The 20,899-nt window shown below is 38.9% G+C and overlaps 1 protein-coding gene across 1 annotated transcript in view; it reads left to right on the forward strand.

The window, feature by feature from the left end:
- SCARA5 (scavenger receptor class A member 5) overlaps positions 1 to 20,899 on the forward strand; it is a 126,101-nt gene that overhangs the window by 89,544 nt on the left and 15,658 nt on the right. Inside the window, exon 7 of the mRNA XM_070947028.1 lies at positions 14,479 to 14,535. Within this exon, the coding sequence (XP_070803129.1) occupies positions 14,479 to 14,535 (57 nt within the window). The remainder of the gene's footprint in view (positions 1 to 14,478; positions 14,536 to 20,899) is intronic.

Raw genomic sequence — 20,899 nt, forward strand, 5'->3', positions numbered from 1 at the left:
ATCCCCCATCATCTCAGAAGTCTTTCCTTCCTACTGGTTAGGATTCTTGATCTAATCTAGCAAAGGGTCCATGTTCTGGATGCCATGATACAAAACCATGGAGACGAAACTAGGAGAATATTTATTTAAGTATTGGTATCCTGCCTTTATTATTTTTTATAAATCACTCAACGTGGTGAACATATCCACCTTCCTCTTTCTGTTTTCCTCACAGCAACCCTGTGAGGTGAGTTGGGCTGAGAGAGTGTAACTGGTCCAAGATCAGCCAGTTGGCTTTCATTGCTAAGATTGAACATGAATTCACAATCAACCACTTTCTAGCCTGATGCCTTAACCATTAAACCAAACGGGAAAACAGGCAACATTTCTTTAACTTTTTGACTGGCAATCAAGGGGTTGGTGCTTTTTAATTCAAGTAAGTGGCATTTTGTTGCTATGGTTAAGTTCGTGGCTTTCACATCCTTCTTGGAGGGGATCACTCCCCCTTGCTTCTCCCTCTCCTCTGTGCATTGGTACTTGCCAGCAAGCAACTTGATAGGTGACTTGTGCAAAAATATAAGATCAGAGTCAATTTTCTTTTGATATGAGCCAAGCAATTCCCTTTTAACCGCACAGTCAATTAAATGCATATTTTGGGATTTTCTCTCTCTCTTTTTTTTCTGAGCCCAAGTGGGTGGCATGGGCCACAAAGCACTTTAGAGGTTTTAGTGGTGTTGAAGGCCAGATCCTATAAAAATGTAAGAAACATCTTGCTGGATCAGACCAAAATGGCTTCACCCAGTTCAACTTTCTGCTTCCAACATCAACCTGTCAGAAGCTTCTGAAAAAAACACACAGGCTGGGCAGAGTTGTAGTCTCTGATTTATTTGCAGGCTTCCAGTCCTACTCTTTTAAGCTAAATCATGGCTCTCGTGTAGCACTTTAAAACAGCAGGAGGAGCTGAAAAGGTAAGATAGATCATCTTTCTAACCCCCTCCTCTATCTTTTAAGCACTTCATTAAGGTGATGGCAACACAGCTTCCTTGCTCCCCTTTTGCTTTCAGCATCTGGAATCCCATAAAATGCAATCTGGGTACTGCAAACTGACAAACCTGGGGGATGGAAGAATGAACAAATGGGCATGAGGAACACAATTTGAGAGGGTGTTTGAAAGATTTTTAAGATGGCATGCTAGCAATGAACTCCTAAACTAGGGAAAAGAAAGACCATCTGGCTTGGCTCGGTTCCCAGGATGTAAATCTGAATTCCCTACATAAAAATTTCCTGATAGGCCCCCATTGCAGCTATTAGGTACACAAAACAGCTGAACCTATTCATTATATATGTGGGGATACATGCCAAATCAAACCACATGTTTAAAAACAAAACCAGCCCTTGAAATTCAACTTCTTATCAGCACAATCTCTTTTTGTGCTGATAAGAAGTTGAATTTCAAGGGCTGGTTTTTTTGGAAGAGAAAGCCAGTGAGGGAGATTTGTTTGTGGTCAGAGCTGGCCTTGCAGGTGCTGGATTTAACACATTCAACTTTGTTGAAACTTCTTGAGAGGGAGGCATTTTCTAAAATGAAAACTGCAGCATTCTTGAGCCAACTATTTGTTGGCTCAAGAATGCTATGATGCCCCCACTGGAAAAAAAACTGAGAACTTAAAAGGAATCCTACAGTTGATTTTAGGCCAAAGGTGCACCTAACCAAGTATTCTGTTTCCCATATAGCCAATCAGATGACTGTGAGAAGATCCTAGGCAGGTTTGGGAGGTGGGGGCAAGGCTCTCTCCTGCTGTTCCTCGCTGGCAATTAATATACTGAAGCATGGAAATAACACCATCATCACGATGAGTAGCATTTGATTGTGCTCTCCTCCTCCTCTTCCTCTGTGAGTTTCTATAATCCTCTTTCAGAGTTCAAGTCTACGAGTCAGAGGTAGGTTTCAGCAGGTTCTGACCAGTTCTGGAGAACTGGTAGTAGAAATTTTGAGTAGTTCGGAGAACCGGTAGTAAAAATTCTGACTGGCTCCATCCTCATCTATTCTCTGCCTCCCAAGTCCCAGCTGATCAGGAGGAAATGGGGATTTTGCAGTAACCTTCCCCTGGATTGGGGACAGAATGGAGATTTTACAGTAGCCTTCTCCTGCCACGCCCACCAAGACATGCCCATCCAGGCCATGCCACGTCCACCAAGCAACACCCACAGAATCGGTAGCAAAAATTTTTGAAACCCACCACTGCTACGAGCTATATGAATTAGTATTTCCAATTGCCTTTTTTGGAATCTCTTGATTCTAGGATTACAAGAAAAAAAAAAATCCTATCCACTTACTGTACTTCACACCTTGCATCAATTTGCACATATCTGTGTAAGTAACATCTTGCCTGTTATAGTATTATCTTCTATAGTGTTATAGAAGAGCAACAAAAATAATTAGGGGACTGGAGACTAAAACATACAAAGAATGGTTGGTGGAATTGGATATGTCTAGTTTAATGAAAAGAAGGACTAGGGGTGACATGCTAGCAGTGTTCCAATATCTCAGGGGCTGCCACAAAGAAGAGATGGTCAATCTATTCTCCAAAGCACCTGAAGGCAGGACAAGAAACAATGGGTGGAAACTAATCAAGGAGAGAAGCAACTTAGAATTAAGGAGAAAATTCCTGACAGTTAGAACAATTAATCAGTGGAACAACTTGCCTCCAGAAGTTGTGAATGTTCCAACACCAGAAGTTTTTAAGAAGATGTTGGATAACCATTTGTGTGAAGTGGTGTAGGGTTTCCCTGCCTAAGCAGGGGGTTGGACTAGAAGACCTCCAAGGTCCCTTCCAACTCTGTTATTCTGTTATGTATTGTTATTTTCTAAACTAAAAAACTTCTAAAATCTACATCCTTTCCTCATAGGGAAACTAGTCAACCCTGTACTCATTTTGGATTGATCTTTTTCCCCACTATACTGAAATAATCTTGTTCAGAAACATATTTTTGCATGTCTGCTCACTGTTTACCATCAAGAGCAAGGGACAAAAATTGCACAGCTGTTCTTTCTTGGCATAGGATTCCACCTCCAATCACATGGTCCATTGAATCCACTATCATCCAATTTGCTTGACAGCTGTTCCTACAGTTCTTTGGAGATCTAATATGTTGCTAAAGATTGGCTTTGAATTTTTGTATAATAAAGAAATGCAAGTGCTGGGTCCTTATTTATACCCTACTTTACTGTTGAAAAACAGCTATTTAATAAAGAAAGTGTTCAGATAAATAAGATGATTTTACATCTATTGGAAATAAGCAAGAGAGGTGAATGGCTTCCCTTGAAAAGGTGAGGTTGCCATGCATAATATCCCTGTGAGCACCGAGTTCATCTGGATCTGAATCTGCTTAGCATAATTCCTCTTTGTGGAATAATGCCCTGAGAATAAATCATAAAATTACTTGCAAGACCACCTCCTACCGGCCTCTCACCGCCCAGTGCGCTCACATAGGACTGCCCTCCTCCAGGTGCCATTGGCCAGACAATGTCAGCTGGCGGCCCCCAGGATGAGGGCGTTCTCTGTGATTGCACCAACCCTCTGGAATGGGTTACCCACTGGGCTCCGGACGGCCCCCGACCTCCGCACTTTCCGCGCCGACCTGAAGACATGATCTGATCTGCCACGAGGTTTTAATTGTCTGGGGATTTTAAATTGGCTTGTTTTAGCACTATTTTATTGTTGTGTTGTTTCTATTCTGTGAGCCGCCCCGAGTCCTACGGGAGAAGGGCGGCATATAAATTTGATCAAATAAATAAATAAATAAATAAATAAATAAATAAATGCCATAAAACTAAATAGGGACATTTAGAGTTCAAGTCCAATTCTGCACTGCATAGGATTCCCAATTTAAGCATTCCAGATGGGATGTTTGCAGTAGCACAGATCTATTAATTCCATGCCCTATTTTCTGGCATTGTGCTGATTAATCTGTGACTCTGTATAACTTCCTTTCAAATTCTTGGAGAATGTCATCAGGTCTTCTGTCTAGTTTTCTCAAGGCAAAACACTTCACATTCCTTCATAAGTCTATGTTTTTGATGCTCTGGGTATCCTCATTGCCATTCCCTAAATCTGTTTCATTGTACTTAACTTGCACCAAAAACATAGGGCAAAGTCAGAAAGATCTACACAAGCAAAAGAATCTCATTCTTTACACTGTTCCTGTCATATGACAGTTTGGCATTTCGCTTGCCACTTTGTCCAGTCTGTAGCGTCATTGGACCATATATGCCTATGGCTCCCATGTCTTAGAATAAAATTCTATATTCCAATCTGTAGAAGCCACTATATTTGGAAGTGAAGCATGGAAGCTTTTTGAATTCAGAAATATAAAGAACAAGTTAAAATTAAGTGAATTAATTAAGCAGATTGAATAAGTGCTTCCCAGCAGTCAGAAAAGTTCTTTCGATTTCCCTTCTCCCAGACATGATTTTGTAATCACATCATGGGATTATGTAGCTTGTTTTTTGTCAGTGTATGAGAGTTAATGAATTGGAATAGACCTGATAACAAGTCAACCAGTGGGGACTATTTGGTGACCCAGACGGCTCGGAGCCTGGGCATGGCTTAGCTTGAGTGATTTGTATATAAGAGTTGCTTTGTCCTTGCAATATAGCCTCTGTATTATATAGATTCTGTGATTCTGGATTCTGAGTTCTGGTTCTGTTTTCTGCTACATGGGTATTGTATACATGCATCATGCTTTATATTACTATATATAAAGAAGTTTCTTTTATACATGAATCCTGCCGAATTCTTTACTTGTGTGCTGGTTGGGAGCTGCAAACTCTGACATTTTTAGAGAACCCCAGGATGGAAATATAGATATATCCTGAACTTCATTGGTAATTTGGGAAACATGATCAATTCGGTTTTTATTTTGGTTTCAGTTCCTCCTTATAACATAAGAATATTAGCAAATATACTCACTTCCTATAAAGGTGATTTAGATAAGTTCTTCTGAGTATTTTACATACTCAGCAATACTTTTGGACAAGAAAAACCACAACTACTTTTAAAGATCTGGGTGACTAAGAATGTTCATAGACATTTACTTTTAAAGTTGTCACTAGCCATTGATTTTTTTTTTAATGCCACTTTGATTGTTCGCAATCTGTCTTCAGGGGATAGAAAGAGAGATAAAAGTTTTGGGAAATGAAAGAACTCTGCAGACTGCTGGCTCCTCTGCCAACGCAAACAGACACGGGTAACACCCCAAGGCCAAGATAAACTTTAATAGTAAGAAGGGAATCCAGCTGGGTTGTTCGTAATACTTTTCCCAGACCCAGGAATGTCAAGCTGGGCAAATGGAGACAAGGGTTCAAAGAAGATCTTATCTTTTGTTATTAAACCCAGATTTCAGATTCATGGTATTTACTAGATATTTGTGTGTGTGTGTGTTTTAAATCACACATGTTGCTATTTACTTGCTTAAATGTTTTTTTTATGGTAGACAGCTTTGGAGCCAATGGTACATTGATTGCTGCTTTTATAATCTCTCTCTCTCTCTCTATATATATATATATATATATGTGTGTGTGTGTGTGTGTGTGTATGTGTGTGTACATACACACTATATACATCAGTGGTGAAATCCTCCATGGATTGCCATTGGTTTGCTGCCTGTGCATGCGCGGTGCGTGCCAAACATGCGCCAAAAGCATGCTGCGCATGCATGCACAGTATGTGCCAAACACGTGCTTCGCGCAGAAAAAGAACACTTCCCAAGGTAAGTAGAACAGCGAGGGGGTGGGAACAGCTGTGCTGCGCAATTTAGCTTTGCTAGAAAGCAGGATTCCCTGCTTTCTAGTGAATATAAACCATGCGGCACAGCTGATTGTCAGAAATACCAGTTCGAACGAACCAGTAGTTTTTATCACTATCGGTTTGCCGAACCGGGGTGAACCGGTAGCATTTCACCCCTGATATACATACACATACATACATACATACATACATACATACATACATACCAGTGGTGCGTTCCTCCCGGTTCGGTCCGGTTCGGCCGAGCCGGTAGCGGTGATGATATGACGTCACTGAACTGGTTCTCCCCCCCCGCCTTCCCACCCCCCCACCACCCACGTTATTCTTACCTTTTATTTGGTCCCACCCCCAATCTATTGCTGCCTCCTGAGACCCAGCTAATGACTAGAGGGAAAAAAACTGTTTAAACTCTTGCCGCGGGGCTTCAAGGGGCCGTCCTACAGCTGATCAGTGTTAAAAGCAAACAAATGAGTCGGGTCGTAAGTGCGAGGACTGGTCGTAAGTGCGAGGACCTTCCAGAAATGACTCTGACCAGCTAGCCACACCCACCTAATCACATGACCTCCAAGCCACACCCACAAAATAAGCCACGCCGACAGAACCAGTAATAAAAAAATTTAGAACCCACCCCTGATACATACATACATACACATATACATTCATTCTGGTTCACTTTTAACAAAGCATATGTATTGACTATGTAATGCTGCAGACTGGAAAATTGGGATGTAAAAGCACACAAAAGTGGGGAGGCATGGGAAGCATTTCAAAAGGGATCCTCCCTAGCGTTTTGGAGAATAAAAGGAGAGGAAGGGCAAAATACTTTCAGTCTTGCAAGATTCTATGGAAGGAAACTTACAATAAAATTAGCGTTAGAACTCAGGGTTGTGCATCTTTGTCTGAAAAACTGAATCTCAAAGGGCTAACCCAGAGTAGAATTAAACCCGTTCATAGCATCCAGAATGAACGCTTCAGGTCCAAAATAATAAGTAATTTATATGTTCCAATATGAGAGCTGCATTTCTGAGCTGTCTAGTTTTATGATAGAAAAAAAAGGAGTAGAAAAGAAATAATCTCTGCAATCTGTAGGAAGCAGACCGGAAGAAAAACCAAAGTGCATAAATCTCCCAACCAGGGAATCAGTGGTGGGATTCAGCCGGTTTGGGCCAGCTTAAGTAGTTTAAGTAGTTAAATTGCTGGCTGGCCCCACCCTCCCTGCCCCACCCCTTCCAGGAGTCCCCACGTGCCCCATTTTGGCTCCCAAGTAAGTGCAGGGAGGCCACCTAGGTCCAAAATAGGGTGGGGGGTGGGGGTGCCTTCCTGTGGCCCGTTTTTGCTCCCAGGAGGCTTCAGGGAAGCCCAGGCCCAAAATGGGCATGGGGGGGATGGAGGGCTCTCCCTGTGGCCAATTTTCACTCCCAGGAGGCTGCAGAGAGGTCTACTAGGCCCAAAATGGGGCCCGGGGGGTGGTGGCACGTCCTCCCCCACAGCCCTTTTTTGCTCCCAGGGGGTTCAGGAGGCCAAGTGCTGCCTGTCACACCCCCTTGCCATGCCCACCATGGCTACACCCATCCAGCCGGTCATTAGGGCAGAGAACTGGTTGTTAAATTATTTGAATCCCACCACTGCAGGGAATACAGGGTCAAGATTAAGATAGAAAATAGGGAGTTGCCTGTTTGCTAACTCTACCCCTACATAAAGTAGAATAGAATAAAAATGGCAAAGAATTGACAATTCGGAAGTGGCGTCTCTAATACAAACATGCCTGGGTTCTAGTTATCATGCCTTGGGTTTTGTATATTTAATACAGAGGGTTATTTTTAAAGCGAAAAAAATCAAGTTTTTTCTAGACACTTTAGGAGATGCAGAAATTGAAGGGTGGGGTTTTTTTTTTGCCTCCCTTCTAACCTTCTTTTGGTGCTTTGCCAGTTCTGTCTTAAACTGTACAACCTGATCTAGTCAGACAACCCCATCTGGTCAATTTCATAATGCTTGAGTTAGTTCCTCCAGACACTAGAAAATGGCAAGGTTTCAGCTTCTGTGCTTCTATCGATAGCGTGTATCTTTTGGCAACGTCCCATGAATAAAATAATATAACTGTTATTTGCATTATGCCCAGCCATGGTCTATCTTAAAAGCAGACCTGGTGAAAACAACGGTCTCCAGCATTTGAAGGGAAAATAATGCTTTAAAAAAGCTTTTTTTTTTTTTAGTTAAAAAAATAAAATGGAAAGTTGATATGCTACGCGATAAAAGTGCCTATTGATTTCTAAACCATGGATCCCACAGCCCACCTGTTGAAAAACAGAAAACCAAACAGAGAACTGGGATTGTGGGAGACGAAATCTGAGCAATTTTTATCCATTTTCCTTCCAATAATAGGATCTTTTTTGAATGGTTGTGACTTTTGTGAGATTGTCCAGAATATGCAAATCATTCACGTATGTGCATATAGAGGCAACCTATTTGCCTTCTCAAGGGTCTAGTCATTTTCTATACTTACCTAAAGGGGTCCAACATGGCATATAGTATGTCCTACATTAAAATGGGGTCTTTTAGTTGACTTGAGAGATTGTACAATACTAGGATGCTGATGGTGATGCAATTTCTAGAGCTCCAATTCATTCTCTATACGTGTATCAGAGGTGGTATTCAGCAGGTTCTGACCAGTTCTGGAGAACCGGTAGCGGAAATTTTGAGTAGTTTGGAGAAATGGTAAATACCATCTCTGACTGGCCCCACCCCCATCTAATCCCAGCTGATCGGGAGGAAATGGGGATTTTGCAGTAACCTTCCCCTGAAGTGGCATGGGAATGGAGATTTTACAGTATCCTTCCCCTGCCATGCCCACCAAGCCATGCCATGCCATGCCTACCAAGCCACACCCACAGAACCGGTAGTAAAAAATTTTGAATTCCACCATTGATGTGTATGTATGAATCTCTGTGTTTGTGTGTGTGCATGTATGCCTAAATGATAGTGTAATAGTTTGATTTCCTGCGTGCAAGCAAGCAGGCACATTCAACATCAGCTAAGATCTGATTCTCTTATCACTGGATATGAAATTAGCTATGCTTTTTAGTTGTATTAAATATTCAAAACTGAATATAAAAAAACCCTTTCCCACATGGTATGAACATGCCCACTAAAAATGTGTTTCTTGCCAAGTGAATAACAGCAGTTTGACATTGGAGCTATTGCTAGAAAAGTGCTGGCCTTCCAGCATTCAAATAGAACTGTGTTGGAATGTAGGAATTTTGAGAAGTGTCAACCCATTTGGAAGACATCAACTCTACACAGAAACTTTTAGTTTAAAATAAAGGTTGATATCCCTACCCACCCGCCCTCCCCAATCTGTTTCACTTTCACCCTGATGGTTTTCTGGAAGTACTTAACATTTTGGCAGTTTTCCCTGGGCCTGGTTTAGGCTGCTTATAAATTTTGTTCAGGATTATGTTTATGTGGATCCATAGGCGTTTCTTTTTATTGTTTTCTGTTTTATTTTTAATGTAAGTCACCCAGATTTGTTCTGAAATCAGGTGGTCTTAAATCTTCCATTGAGGACCTGTATACTGCACGAGTCAAAAAGAGGGCTGTGAAAATATTTACGGACCCCTCAATCCTGGACATAAAGTCTTTCAATTCCTACCCTCAAACGACGCTATAGAGCACTGCACACCAGAACAACTAGACACAAGAACAGTTTTTTCCCGAATGCCATCACTCTGCTAAACAAATAATTCCCTCAACACTGTCAAACTATTTACTAAGTCTGCACTACTATTAATCTTCTCATCGTTCCCACCACCCATCTCCTTCCACTTATATGACTGTAACTTTGTTGCTTCTTTTTTTTTATAAATTTTTTATTGTAAACAAACATACACATATAGACATAAACGTTAAAACAAACTAGACATAAACTAACTATACAATGAAATCAAGTCACATAGCTTGAACTTTGAAAGTAGAGCTACTTCGGTAATTATATATCAATATATCTATATATATTATCTTTCATCTTGTATCAATGTTTATATAACGATATTTCCTTTTATTTCTTTATTTTTGTGTTATTGGGTGGTAATCTCTTATTTCGTGTCTTTTTTGTCTAACCATTTGTACCATTCTTGCCAAATTAAGTAAAAGTCTGTATCTTCTTTTCCTTGTATTTCTTTGGTCAATTTGTCCATTTCTGCACATTCCATAATTTTTTGTATTATTTTTTCTTCTGGTGGCGTGTTTTCCAATTTCCACATTTGTGCGAAGACAATTCTAGCTGCAGTTAGGATGTGTATTATCAAGTATTGTGTCTCTTTTTTATAGTCCTTTGTCAGTATACCTAATAGATAAGTTTCTGGTCTGAGGGGTACTTTTTGGGCGGTAATTTCTTCCAGCTGACTTTGAATTGTTTTCCAAAATTTTTTGACTTTGGGGCATGACCACCACATGTGGTAGTAGGTCCCCTTCTGTATTTTACACTTCCAACAGTTCTGATTAGTATTGGGAAACATCCTTGCCAACCGTGCAGGGGGGAGATGCCACCTATAAAACATCTTGTACGTATTTTCTTTGTAGGGCACGGACATTGTCAGCTTAGTATTTACTTTCCATATTTTTTCCCAATTCTCTAGGTTAATATTATATCCAAAATTTTTGGCCCAAATAATCATATTTTCCTTCACCACTTCTTCTTCCAATTTGTATTTTAATAGATAATTATATATTTTAGTTATTAATTTGTCATCTGATTGCATTATAATTTTATCTAATTCATTTCTTTCTTTTTGGATTCCAAATTTTTCCATATCACTTTTATATCTTGATTTTATCTGTAAATACGGCCACCAATCAATATCCGTGCCCTGTTGTCTCAGTTCCTCTCTTGTTTTCATATCTCCCTCTGTGTTCAACAATTCGTCATAGGTTTTCATCCTGTCTGTGTCCATTGTGTTCGGGTAGATTTGGGCCTCCATGGTTGATAGCCATCTTGGGATTTTGTCGTAGTGTTTTCTCCTTATTTCAGTCCAAATTTTTGCCAGTGCTCCTCTGATATAATGTCTCCTGAAGTGTTCATGTTGTCTGGGCTTTTCCTCCCATAGAAATGCGTGCCAGCCTTTTGACAAGTCAAATCCTTCTAGTGCTAGTGTTCTTTTATCTTTGAGTGTCATCCAATCCTTAATCCAAGTTAAGGCTGTTGCAGTGTAATAGGTTTGCCAATCTGGTAGTCCCAGGCCACCCCTTTCTTTAGTGTCCTGCATGTGTTTCAATTTAATCCTGGCTCTTTTTCCTTGCCATAAATACTTTAATATCATTTTGTCAAGGTCTTTGAAGTATGATTTTCCTGGGTTTATCGGTATTGTTCTAAATAGATATAGTATTTTTGGTAGAATTGTCATTTTAATTGAAGCGATTTTGCCTAGTAGTGATAGTTTCAATTTACTCCATACCTCTAAATCCTTCTGGATTTGTTTGGCCAATTTGATGTAATTGTCTTCTTTGAGGGATGATATCTTATTGGTGAGCCAGATTCCTAGATATTTTATTTTTGTTGTTGTTTGTATTCCTAATGTCTCTTCCAATTCTTTCTCTTGGGTTTTTGTCAAATTTTTGGTTAGTAGTTTTGTTTTTTGCCTATTAATTCTCAATCCTGCCACTTCGCCATATTGATCTATCTTCCTTAGTAAATTCAATCCTGATTGTTTTGGTCGTTCTAAAATGAATACTACATCGTCTGCGAATGCTTGTAATTTATACTCCTGGTTTTTTGTTCTTAATCCTTTTATTTCATTGTCGTTCCTAATTTCATTCAACAGTGGTTCCAATGCTAATATATATAATATAGGAGAGAGGGGACATCCTTGTCTCACTCCCTTAGATATTTTAAATTGGTCTGTTGTCTCTCCGTTTATCCATATTTTTGCAGTTTGGTCTGAGTATATTGTTTTAATCATATTTAAAAATTTGTCGCCGGTTCCCATTTTTTCTAATTGCAGTATTAAGAATACTGCAATGTAACTTTGTTGCTTCTATCCTTACGATTTATACTGATATTGTTTCCTGATTGCTTATTTGTACCCTATGACTATCATTAAGTGTTGTACCTTATGATTCTTGATGAATATATCTTTTCTTTTATGTACACTGAGAGCATATGCACCAAGACAAATTCCTTGTGTGTCCAATCACACTTGGCCAATAAAAAAAATCTATTCTATTCTATTCTATTCTATTCTATTCTATTCTATTCTATTCTATTCTATTCTATTCTATTCTATTCTATTCTATTAATAACAAAACAACAAAAATAATGTTGGAGGGTGAGAATGGATAAGGATGAGGCCAGACTCACACATGCAGCTGACAAGTATATAAAATCTGTTTATTGCTTCATAAGATTAGTACATGGTGTATTTACACGAATTTTAGGACCAAGCATTTATATCTATATCTATCTATCTATCATCTATCTATCTATCTATCTATCTATCTATCTATCTATCTATCTATCTATCGTGATCTGGCATAAATATGTGCACTAATAAACCAAACTATGCAATTTGCGAACAGATCTTAACTAAAAGATGTAAATTTTTACTTTATAATATAAAATACTTAGCTGCTTGTTTGTACCCTCTCCCACACTTATCTTCAGTACATAATGCTAACAACTTCTCTCCGTAACACACACCTGCAAAGTTATCCAGCCCTGAATCTCTTGCTTTGCCACAATCTATATTCCAGGGCAGAGGCAAATTTTCATTTTTGCTCATCTTGCAGGTTCCTTCTTTGGCTTCAACTGCCACAGGTTCCTTCCTAGTTTTACTCCTTGGCCAGTGGTGGAATTTAAATTTTTTTACTACCGGTTTTGTGGGTGTGGCTTGGTGGACGTGGTATGGCTTAGTGAGTGTGGCTTGGTGGGCGTGGCAGGGGAAGGATACTGCAACATCTCCATTCCCATCTCACTCCAGGGTAAGGATACTGCAAAATCCCCATTCCTCCCCACTCTTGGGGGAAGGATACTACTGATTCTCCAGAACCTGTCAGGACCTGCTGAATAGCATCTCTGTCCTTGGCCAAAGATGCTCTGACTCTTGGCTCTTCCAGCCAGCCTCCCTTATGCTCCATGCCCTGTCACTCCAACGGCATCTCCTGCCAAGCCTAAAAGAAGACACTCCACCCATTCATCCTCATTATCTGATCTAGCTTATTTTTATTGTTCTTTATTTCAAAACCCTGGTACCAGTTTGCAGATAATTGTAAGGAATTTAAACTTTATTTTCTTTTCATCTGTAATTGTCCACATTCCTGAAGCTTGATTTAGACTTGCCTACAACTGTAAGTAGGCGTTGACATCTACCTACGTTGATTGATGAATGACTGATGCAGGTTGCAGATGGTGGCAGACGGGCTGATGTGCACACCTCCCAAATCTCAACTATGAGTTGTATGGAGATTTGCATCCTGCATGCTGATTGATTGATCTGACTTCCTGTTGGGAGGTGGGCGGCACATTCAAATGACAAAAGGGAGCAGCTAGAGGGTTTAAATATAAATGCAACAGCTATGCAACTGTCTCTGAATGACAGATTCATACGTTCCCTGACATGCAATGATGCAGAAGTCTTCTCCAGGCTTAAGGTATGCACTGACAGAGTACTACAGAGAGAGAGAGAAAAAAAAAATTAACCTTGGCAGTTGTGCATAGTATTTTTCTGTTTCAGCATAGTCACCCTTATAATCATAATTGATAAGGAAGGCTAGAATGGTGATAGGCACTTGGATGCACTCTCAAAACACCTGGAGCACCACTTGAGCATTATCGACATTGACAAAATCACCCTCAGTCAATTGCACAAGGCAGCATTCCTTGGAACAGCTTACATCCTGTGACAATACTTTATTTATTTATTTTTATTTATTTATTTATTTTGTCAAGCAGGTATAAGATAACAGATATACAACATCTGCCTATCCCAGATCCTTGGGAAGGACTCAGTAGCTGGGCAAAAATGTCACTTCCAGTCTAAATATCTTGCTGCCTGTGCAACCAACAATAATAAATGAAACAAATAGGTGACACTACCTTTAGTGCTTTTAAAGATCAAGATCCATTCTGTGACTTGGACATGGATCCGGTACAGTGTTTCAAAGGAAGCGTGCAGCATTCTTGATCATTCCCATACATTGATGGCTTTCGAATGAAGCAATTATACCCCGATTAATGATGTGACATGTCATTCATGGGTCAGAGGCAACTGGACTGATGAATTTGGGGTGCCATTATGGGACACGTCCAAATCGTTTACTGTTTGTTAGCCCTAGTAAATAAGCTGCAACTGAGCCCTGCAGGACAGAAAATTTGACAAAGATTTAATTTTTTAGCTTTTTATCCAACTATGCATGTCGAACATAAATAAATGGATGCAATTAGGGTAACAAATGGGTTATTAACTTAGCAATTTTGTTTTCAATATATCAATAAGGACAGCAGGTTAGGAGACTGACAGGTCTAATTAATCTAGCACAGTTCTTCCATGACAGCCTCATTGCAATTAATGGGGGCCCGCCAAGAGCACTTTTTAAGCAGCTTATTATTGGGCATCAAAATGTCTGAGAGCCATATGGTCCTGATACTGATTTCTAAGTTTATAATTTTCTACATGATACTTTTTTCTTCTATTTTCAGGTGAGCGGGGCCCAAAGGGAGAAAAAGGCGAGAAGGGAGACCAAGCTGGAGAAACAGGTACCGTATACCTTAAATGCCCAGTCTCCAGTCCCCTAATCATCCTGGTTGCTCTTCTCTGCACTTTTTCTAGAGTCTCAACATCTTTTTTATAGTGTGGTGACAAAAACTGGATGCAGTATTCTAGGTATGGTCTTAGGCTTTTTTATGACTTTTGATAGGACATATAATCTCTCAAAGTGGCCCTTTCTGCATATTACTTGATTATCAATATGTACCCATCATGCTATTTTCCTTTGGAGCCATGCTATGCAAATCACAGAAAAGGAGTAAGAAATTGTAAAGCAAAGATAAGGAAAAAGAAACAGAAAAAACCATTTTATACCAACACTGTTCACTATATGTCTTCGTAATTTTCTGTCTTTGCACACCATTCTTGTTTCTACTAAATTCATACATTGCCTTTTGTCCTTTAAAAGCCTCACCTTTCCCTTTCTGAATATTACATCTCCTACATCAAGTGGTGGGATTCAAATAATTTAACAACCGGTTCTCTGCCCTAATGATTTCTTTCAACAACCAGGTCGCCAAACTGCTCAGAAAGTTAAGAACCGGTTCTCCCAAAGTGGTGCGAACTGGCTGAATTCCACCACTGCCTCCATCCAACCACAGCTTTCTCAATCTTCCTTTTCTCTAAACTTACTATCATGAGTATTTTTTCCTTTTTATACTCTTTCAGGCTTACTATATGAGAAAGATATCTCAACTAGTCACTCATTGTAGTATTCTTTTCTCATGGACTCAGCACCCATTCTTTACAAACTCTGTCTCTTCCTGTTTTACACGAGTCTTAAGTACAGGTAGCCCCCGACTTAACGACCACAATTGAGCTCAAAATTTATGTTGCTAAGTGAGAAATGTATTACGTGAATTTTCCCCCATTTTACGACCTTTCTTGGCACAGTTGTTAAGTGAATCACTGCAGCTATTAAGTTAGTAACACGGTTGTTAAATGAATCTGGCTTCCCCATTGACTTTGCTTGTCAGAAAATGGCAAAAGGGGATCACATCATCCCGATACACTGCAATCGTCATAAATATGAGTCAATTGCCAAGCATCTGAATTTTGATGACGTGCCCATGGGGATGCTGCAACAGTTGTAAGTGTGAAAAACAGTCATAAGTCATTTTTTTTCAGTGATGTTGTAACTTTGAACAGTCACTAAATGAACTGTTGTAAGTCAAGGACTACCTGTGCCTCCTTTATTTTATTTTATTTTATTTTATTTTATTTTATTTTATTTTATTTTATTTTATTGTTTATATTTCTATGCCGCCCACTCTCCGAGGACTCTGGGCAGCTTACACCAAAGACAGTATACTAAATAGCATATTGCCCCCAACAATCTGGGTCCTCATTTTACCCACCTCGGAAGGATGGAAGGCTGAGTCAACCGTGAGCCGGTGAGATTTGATCCGCTGATCTGCTGAACTAGCAGTCAGCTAAAGTAGCTGCAGTACTGCACTCTAATCACTGCGCCACCTCGGCTCTTTGCCAACTGCATTCAGCTTTCACGTTTCTCTTGCCATACTCAGAGCTCTCATTTCCATACAGCATGGCAGCTATTCTCATAGCTATTTTCACTTTTTATTTTAGCAACCATCATTCGTTACAACAGACCACTCATTACTTTGCATTTGCATATCTTCAAATCTCTCCATTCTTTGCCCTGTATTTAACAAATATTCCATCTCATTTTGTCATTTATCTGTGACTTGCAATCATTCACTCTATTTTTTTTTGTCAAATCTCACTTTCTTGATTTTTCACACATTAATTTTCAGATCAGTACTCTGCATTGCATCAAACCATCTATCGGACATCCATTACAAAACATTTGCGTTCTCAGCCTACTACAATGGGGCATTATCTGTATACAAAGTATACAGGTAGTCCTTGACTTAAAACAGTTCATTTAGTGACCAAAGTTACAATGATACTGAAAAAAGTGACTTATAACCATTTTTCACACTTACAACTGTGGTAGCATCCCATGGTCGCGTGATTTATATTCGGATGTTTGACAACTGGTTCACATTTATGACGGGTCACAGCGACCAGAGGTCATGTGAACCCCTCCCTTTTGCGACCTTCTGACATGCAAAGTCAACGAGAAAGCCAGATTCACTTAAAAACTGTGTTACTAATTTAACATCTGCAGGGATTCACTTAATAACTGTGGCAAGAAAAGTTGTAAAATAGGGCAAAATTCATTTAACAAATTTCTCACTTAGCAACACAAATTCTGGGCTCAATTGTGGTTGTAAGTCAAGGACTACCTATTGTTTTGGCCCACAGCGGCCTGTGCAGCTGGTAGCTGATTCCGACAGTGAGGAGGCTGATGTGGTGATTCGCCAGCAGCCTGTGCAGCTGGCACCCGAATCAGACAATGAGGAGGCTGGAGAAGATTTGGTGCCAGAGGTGGGGATTCAGCCAGGGCCTTCAGAAGCTCCCATAAGTGAAAAGGAAGAAGAGGAGGAGCCTCTTCTCAATAAAACGGGCACACAGAGCTGCCAAAAGGCAGGAGTGGCTCCTCAGAGGGAGGTCTCCTCGAGAGTAAGGCTTTGGGCTAATTGTCCCCTAGCCTATTTAAGGAATGACGACGACTGAGGCAAATTGCAGAAAACAACTTCGTTCATATTCCTTTGTGTATTGACTCCAGAAACATCTGATCTGCTCTTGCTTCTCTCTTGTCATTTTTCCTGCAAATTGCTTCTGGGCATTCTACCAACCACAGTAAGCTTAAGGTTATCTGAAAGACTGTGCCTCAGAATTGAGTTATTATTCCTTGGACTCTTGTCAGCTGTTAATGAAGTTAAATTAACAGCCTTCGTTCAGAAAAGACTGATTTAAATTGTACTTGTGTTTGAAAAACTACTAAGAAAGCTCATTAGTAGTCCTTAATTAGTAAACTAAGGTTTGTACGGACTTTGTTTGTGCTGCGTTCTATGTGGTCTGAAGCTGGGACAGAACACCTATATATTCCCGGGTGAGCACATCACAAATATCACCACAAGCATTCCTTATACATTTATACAAAAATCATTAAACAACTAAGAACGTGCCACATATCTGTTTCTTGTTTTTTGCTCAACACGGAACCATTTGCTAAGCATTCCATGTAATCTTATGCATGCTTTGTTTTCATCTAATACCACTTTAAATCTCATTCAGCAACCAACTTTTATCTCCTTATTTGTGGAAAACAGTCGATAAGTCAAGCCCATTTATTTAATTATACACTTTCACTAAATTAACCAGTAAATAAATTTTATTACATTCGTATGTTTCTCAATGGGCAACTGAAAAGCAAAATTTGATCCGTATGCTCATCGCCCGGTATAAAGCTGGACTGCACTTCCTAAATGTGATTGCTGTTATAACTTGTACTTTTCAAAGATAATTCTACTTAATACTTTCCCAGCTACATTTAACAAAGTAATCCCTGTCTAGTCTTCCATACACTTTTATTACTTTTCTCTGTTACCAGTAATGGCCTTCTTCCAGTAGTCCACAGATGCAGGCTTCATTAAACAAATTACATAGCAGCTTCTTTAAAAAATTACATCCATTATTCTAATGTTATTTCATTTATAATTCCTATTCCTGCAATTTTGCCATTTTTAACATATCCACAGCATTTATGCTGTCCTTTTCAATATGTTTGTTGAATATTTATAGTATTCTTTTCCATTGTACTCTTTAACATCATTATCACCATATTAATCTCTCAAATAGTCTTTCCAGGACTGTCTCGCTTTCAATTTCATCCCAAATTATTTCATCACTTTTATTTTGAGTTCCATTCTTTCTGGTGAATGTTCCTTATTTAGCCTTTTCCACCCACTTTGCAAAGCAATTTTTATTTTATAATTGCTCTGAATTTTCTCTTCCTTTTAACCTTAGCGTTGCTCTCTTTGATTATGTTCTTTGCAATTATCTTCTCCTCCCTGGATACATTGTGTTTTCGAAACAAATTATCTTCTCCTAAATAGATACACACAGCAGTCACCATTCTCATTCATTCTGGTATCACTAAATGTCGCAATCTGTTTTTCTTTTTTTTGCTTTTCTTTTTTTTTTTTGACAAGTTTTATTGGTTCCCCCCCATTTTTTGAAATAGAGTATTGACCATATTATATCATATCATATATAATTCATCATATCCAAATATATTTTACTTAGTTACAGTTTCTGCCAAAGTGTTCTTTTTCCATATTTGTTAATCAAATCTTAATTTTTCTATTCTTATTTTTCTAAACAGTATTTTCTTTTGCCCTCAAATTCTATTTTTTCTATTCTTAATCATATACATTCTCCTTAATTTTATTTTTTATTAATTCAATCTTTATCTTAATATATTTAAACGTGTTCGGGGATGCCTTTCTTCCATTTCACCTTTTTTGTTTTACAGCAATCTTTCTTCTCTTTCTCTTCCTCTCCCTCCCTTCTTTTGTCCTTCCTACCTTCTTCTTCCCTCCTCTCCTATTCCTTCTCTACTTCCCCTTCCTTTCTCCCCCTCCTCCTTTCCTCCCTCCTATCTAACCTTCCCTCCTACTCTTGTTCCCCTTTCCTTTCTTCCTCTCCTCTTCCCTTTCTTTTGTTCCTCTCTCTCCTTCTCCCTTCCTTCAATCTCCCTACTCCTTTTTCTATCTCTCTCGATTGCTATATTCATTTTCAATTCAGTGCTTTTTTCTATGGTGTCCAGGCATCCCCATTTTTCTCTCCCTTTATTGCATATATTCCTCAAAATTCCCATCATAGTTTAAAATTCTTAACGTTATGTTTCAACTTGTTTCAGTTTTACCTTAAAAATCTTTCAACTTAATTAACTTTCCACCTCTTTCAACCTTTGTGATCTTATTCCCATTCATGTCATCTAACAGAATAGATTTTTCTACATTCATTCCGAACATAGAACTATTTTTCCTTGAAGATCATCTCTGTTACATTATTTTTTATACACCACTCAGACTCACATAGGTGAGATGGTTGACTATATAAATGTGATAAATAAAAAATATATAAGTAAATAATCACTCATTGAACCATATGAATTTCTACATTTTTACACACCTGTAAAAGCCTTGATGACACAAATTTATATTTTTCGACATGCAGTTAGTCCTTTCACCCATAACTAAAGTTCACTTTCCCACAGGCAGCGGTGAAATCCCCTCCGGTTCTATCCGGTTCACTGAACTGGTAGCGCCGGTGGTGGGAGGCTCCACCCACCCGCCGGAACATCATTATCTCCCCCTTTTTTACCATCTGCACATCTGTTTTTACCATCTGTTCTTCTTACAATCGAAGTCCAACATTCCATATGCCATGATTGTTACTATAAATGTAAAGATTGAAGCTGGTGAAGCAAGAATATTTCATTCTCATAAGCCATTGTGTAAATAAGTAGATGGCAGACATTTTCAAGACTGATAAAAGAACACTTCCTGATTTAAAAAAAGGGGAGGAAGAGACCCAAGAATTGAACCTTGGAACTAATGTATTTTTTATACACAATACATTCTATAATGCCTTAATCATAGTGTTGTGCAAAGAATCGATCAATTGATTGATCAAATCATTTTTGATGCCTAGCTATCACATAGATTAGGTTTCCTTTAGGATTGTGGTACAGAAAGATAAATATTTAACATCTAATAATAATAATAATAATAATAATAATAATAATAATAATAAATCAACAATTTAAAAATAAAGCAACACATAAAAATAATTTTCCCAACACTTCTAAACTCCTAGGATTTAAATAATAATTTTGAATTCAGCTAATATTTATAAGGGAGGAGGAGATGGTTTCTCCAGTAAAGCATTTTCTGATCAGGGCTCTGGTTGTAATTGCTACTATTTATTTATTTATTTATTTATTTATTTATTTATTTATTTATTTATTTATTTATTTATTTATTTATTTATTTATTTGCCTTCATACTTTTGTATATACCTGCTTAGTAGGGCTTTCATCCCCCCCCCCCAAGTGGTGTTCTTTTTTATACAAAGTCAGCTTATTGCCCCCACAAACCGGGTCCTCATTGTGTTGTGGTGCAGCAAGATATCAGAAGTTGCCTCACATGGCTCTCATTATGTATTTTTGCTTGTTCTCTTCTCTCCCCCCCCTCCCCAATCCAGTTGGATCCCAAAACCACATACAGCAAGAGCATGGCTCTTCTCATGAGCTTTGTTTTTTTTCAAGTCAGATCCACTGAGCCACCAGAGAGGAGCAGCAGTCCAAAACTGAAGTGATAGACACGTTACTATGTGGCTAAAATGGAATTGAATGGCTTGGAATTCAGTTTTTAGTAGACTTGTCTGCTATAGTCCAGAGGGCAAGAACAAAACCAG

Source organism: Pituophis catenifer, unplaced genomic scaffold (assembly GCF_029215685.1).
Source record: "Pituophis catenifer annectens isolate HBS135680 unplaced genomic scaffold, rPitCat1.0.hap2 SCAF_1, whole genome shotgun sequence".
NCBI classification, from domain to species: Eukaryota; Metazoa; Chordata; class Lepidosauria; order Squamata; family Colubridae; genus Pituophis; species Pituophis catenifer.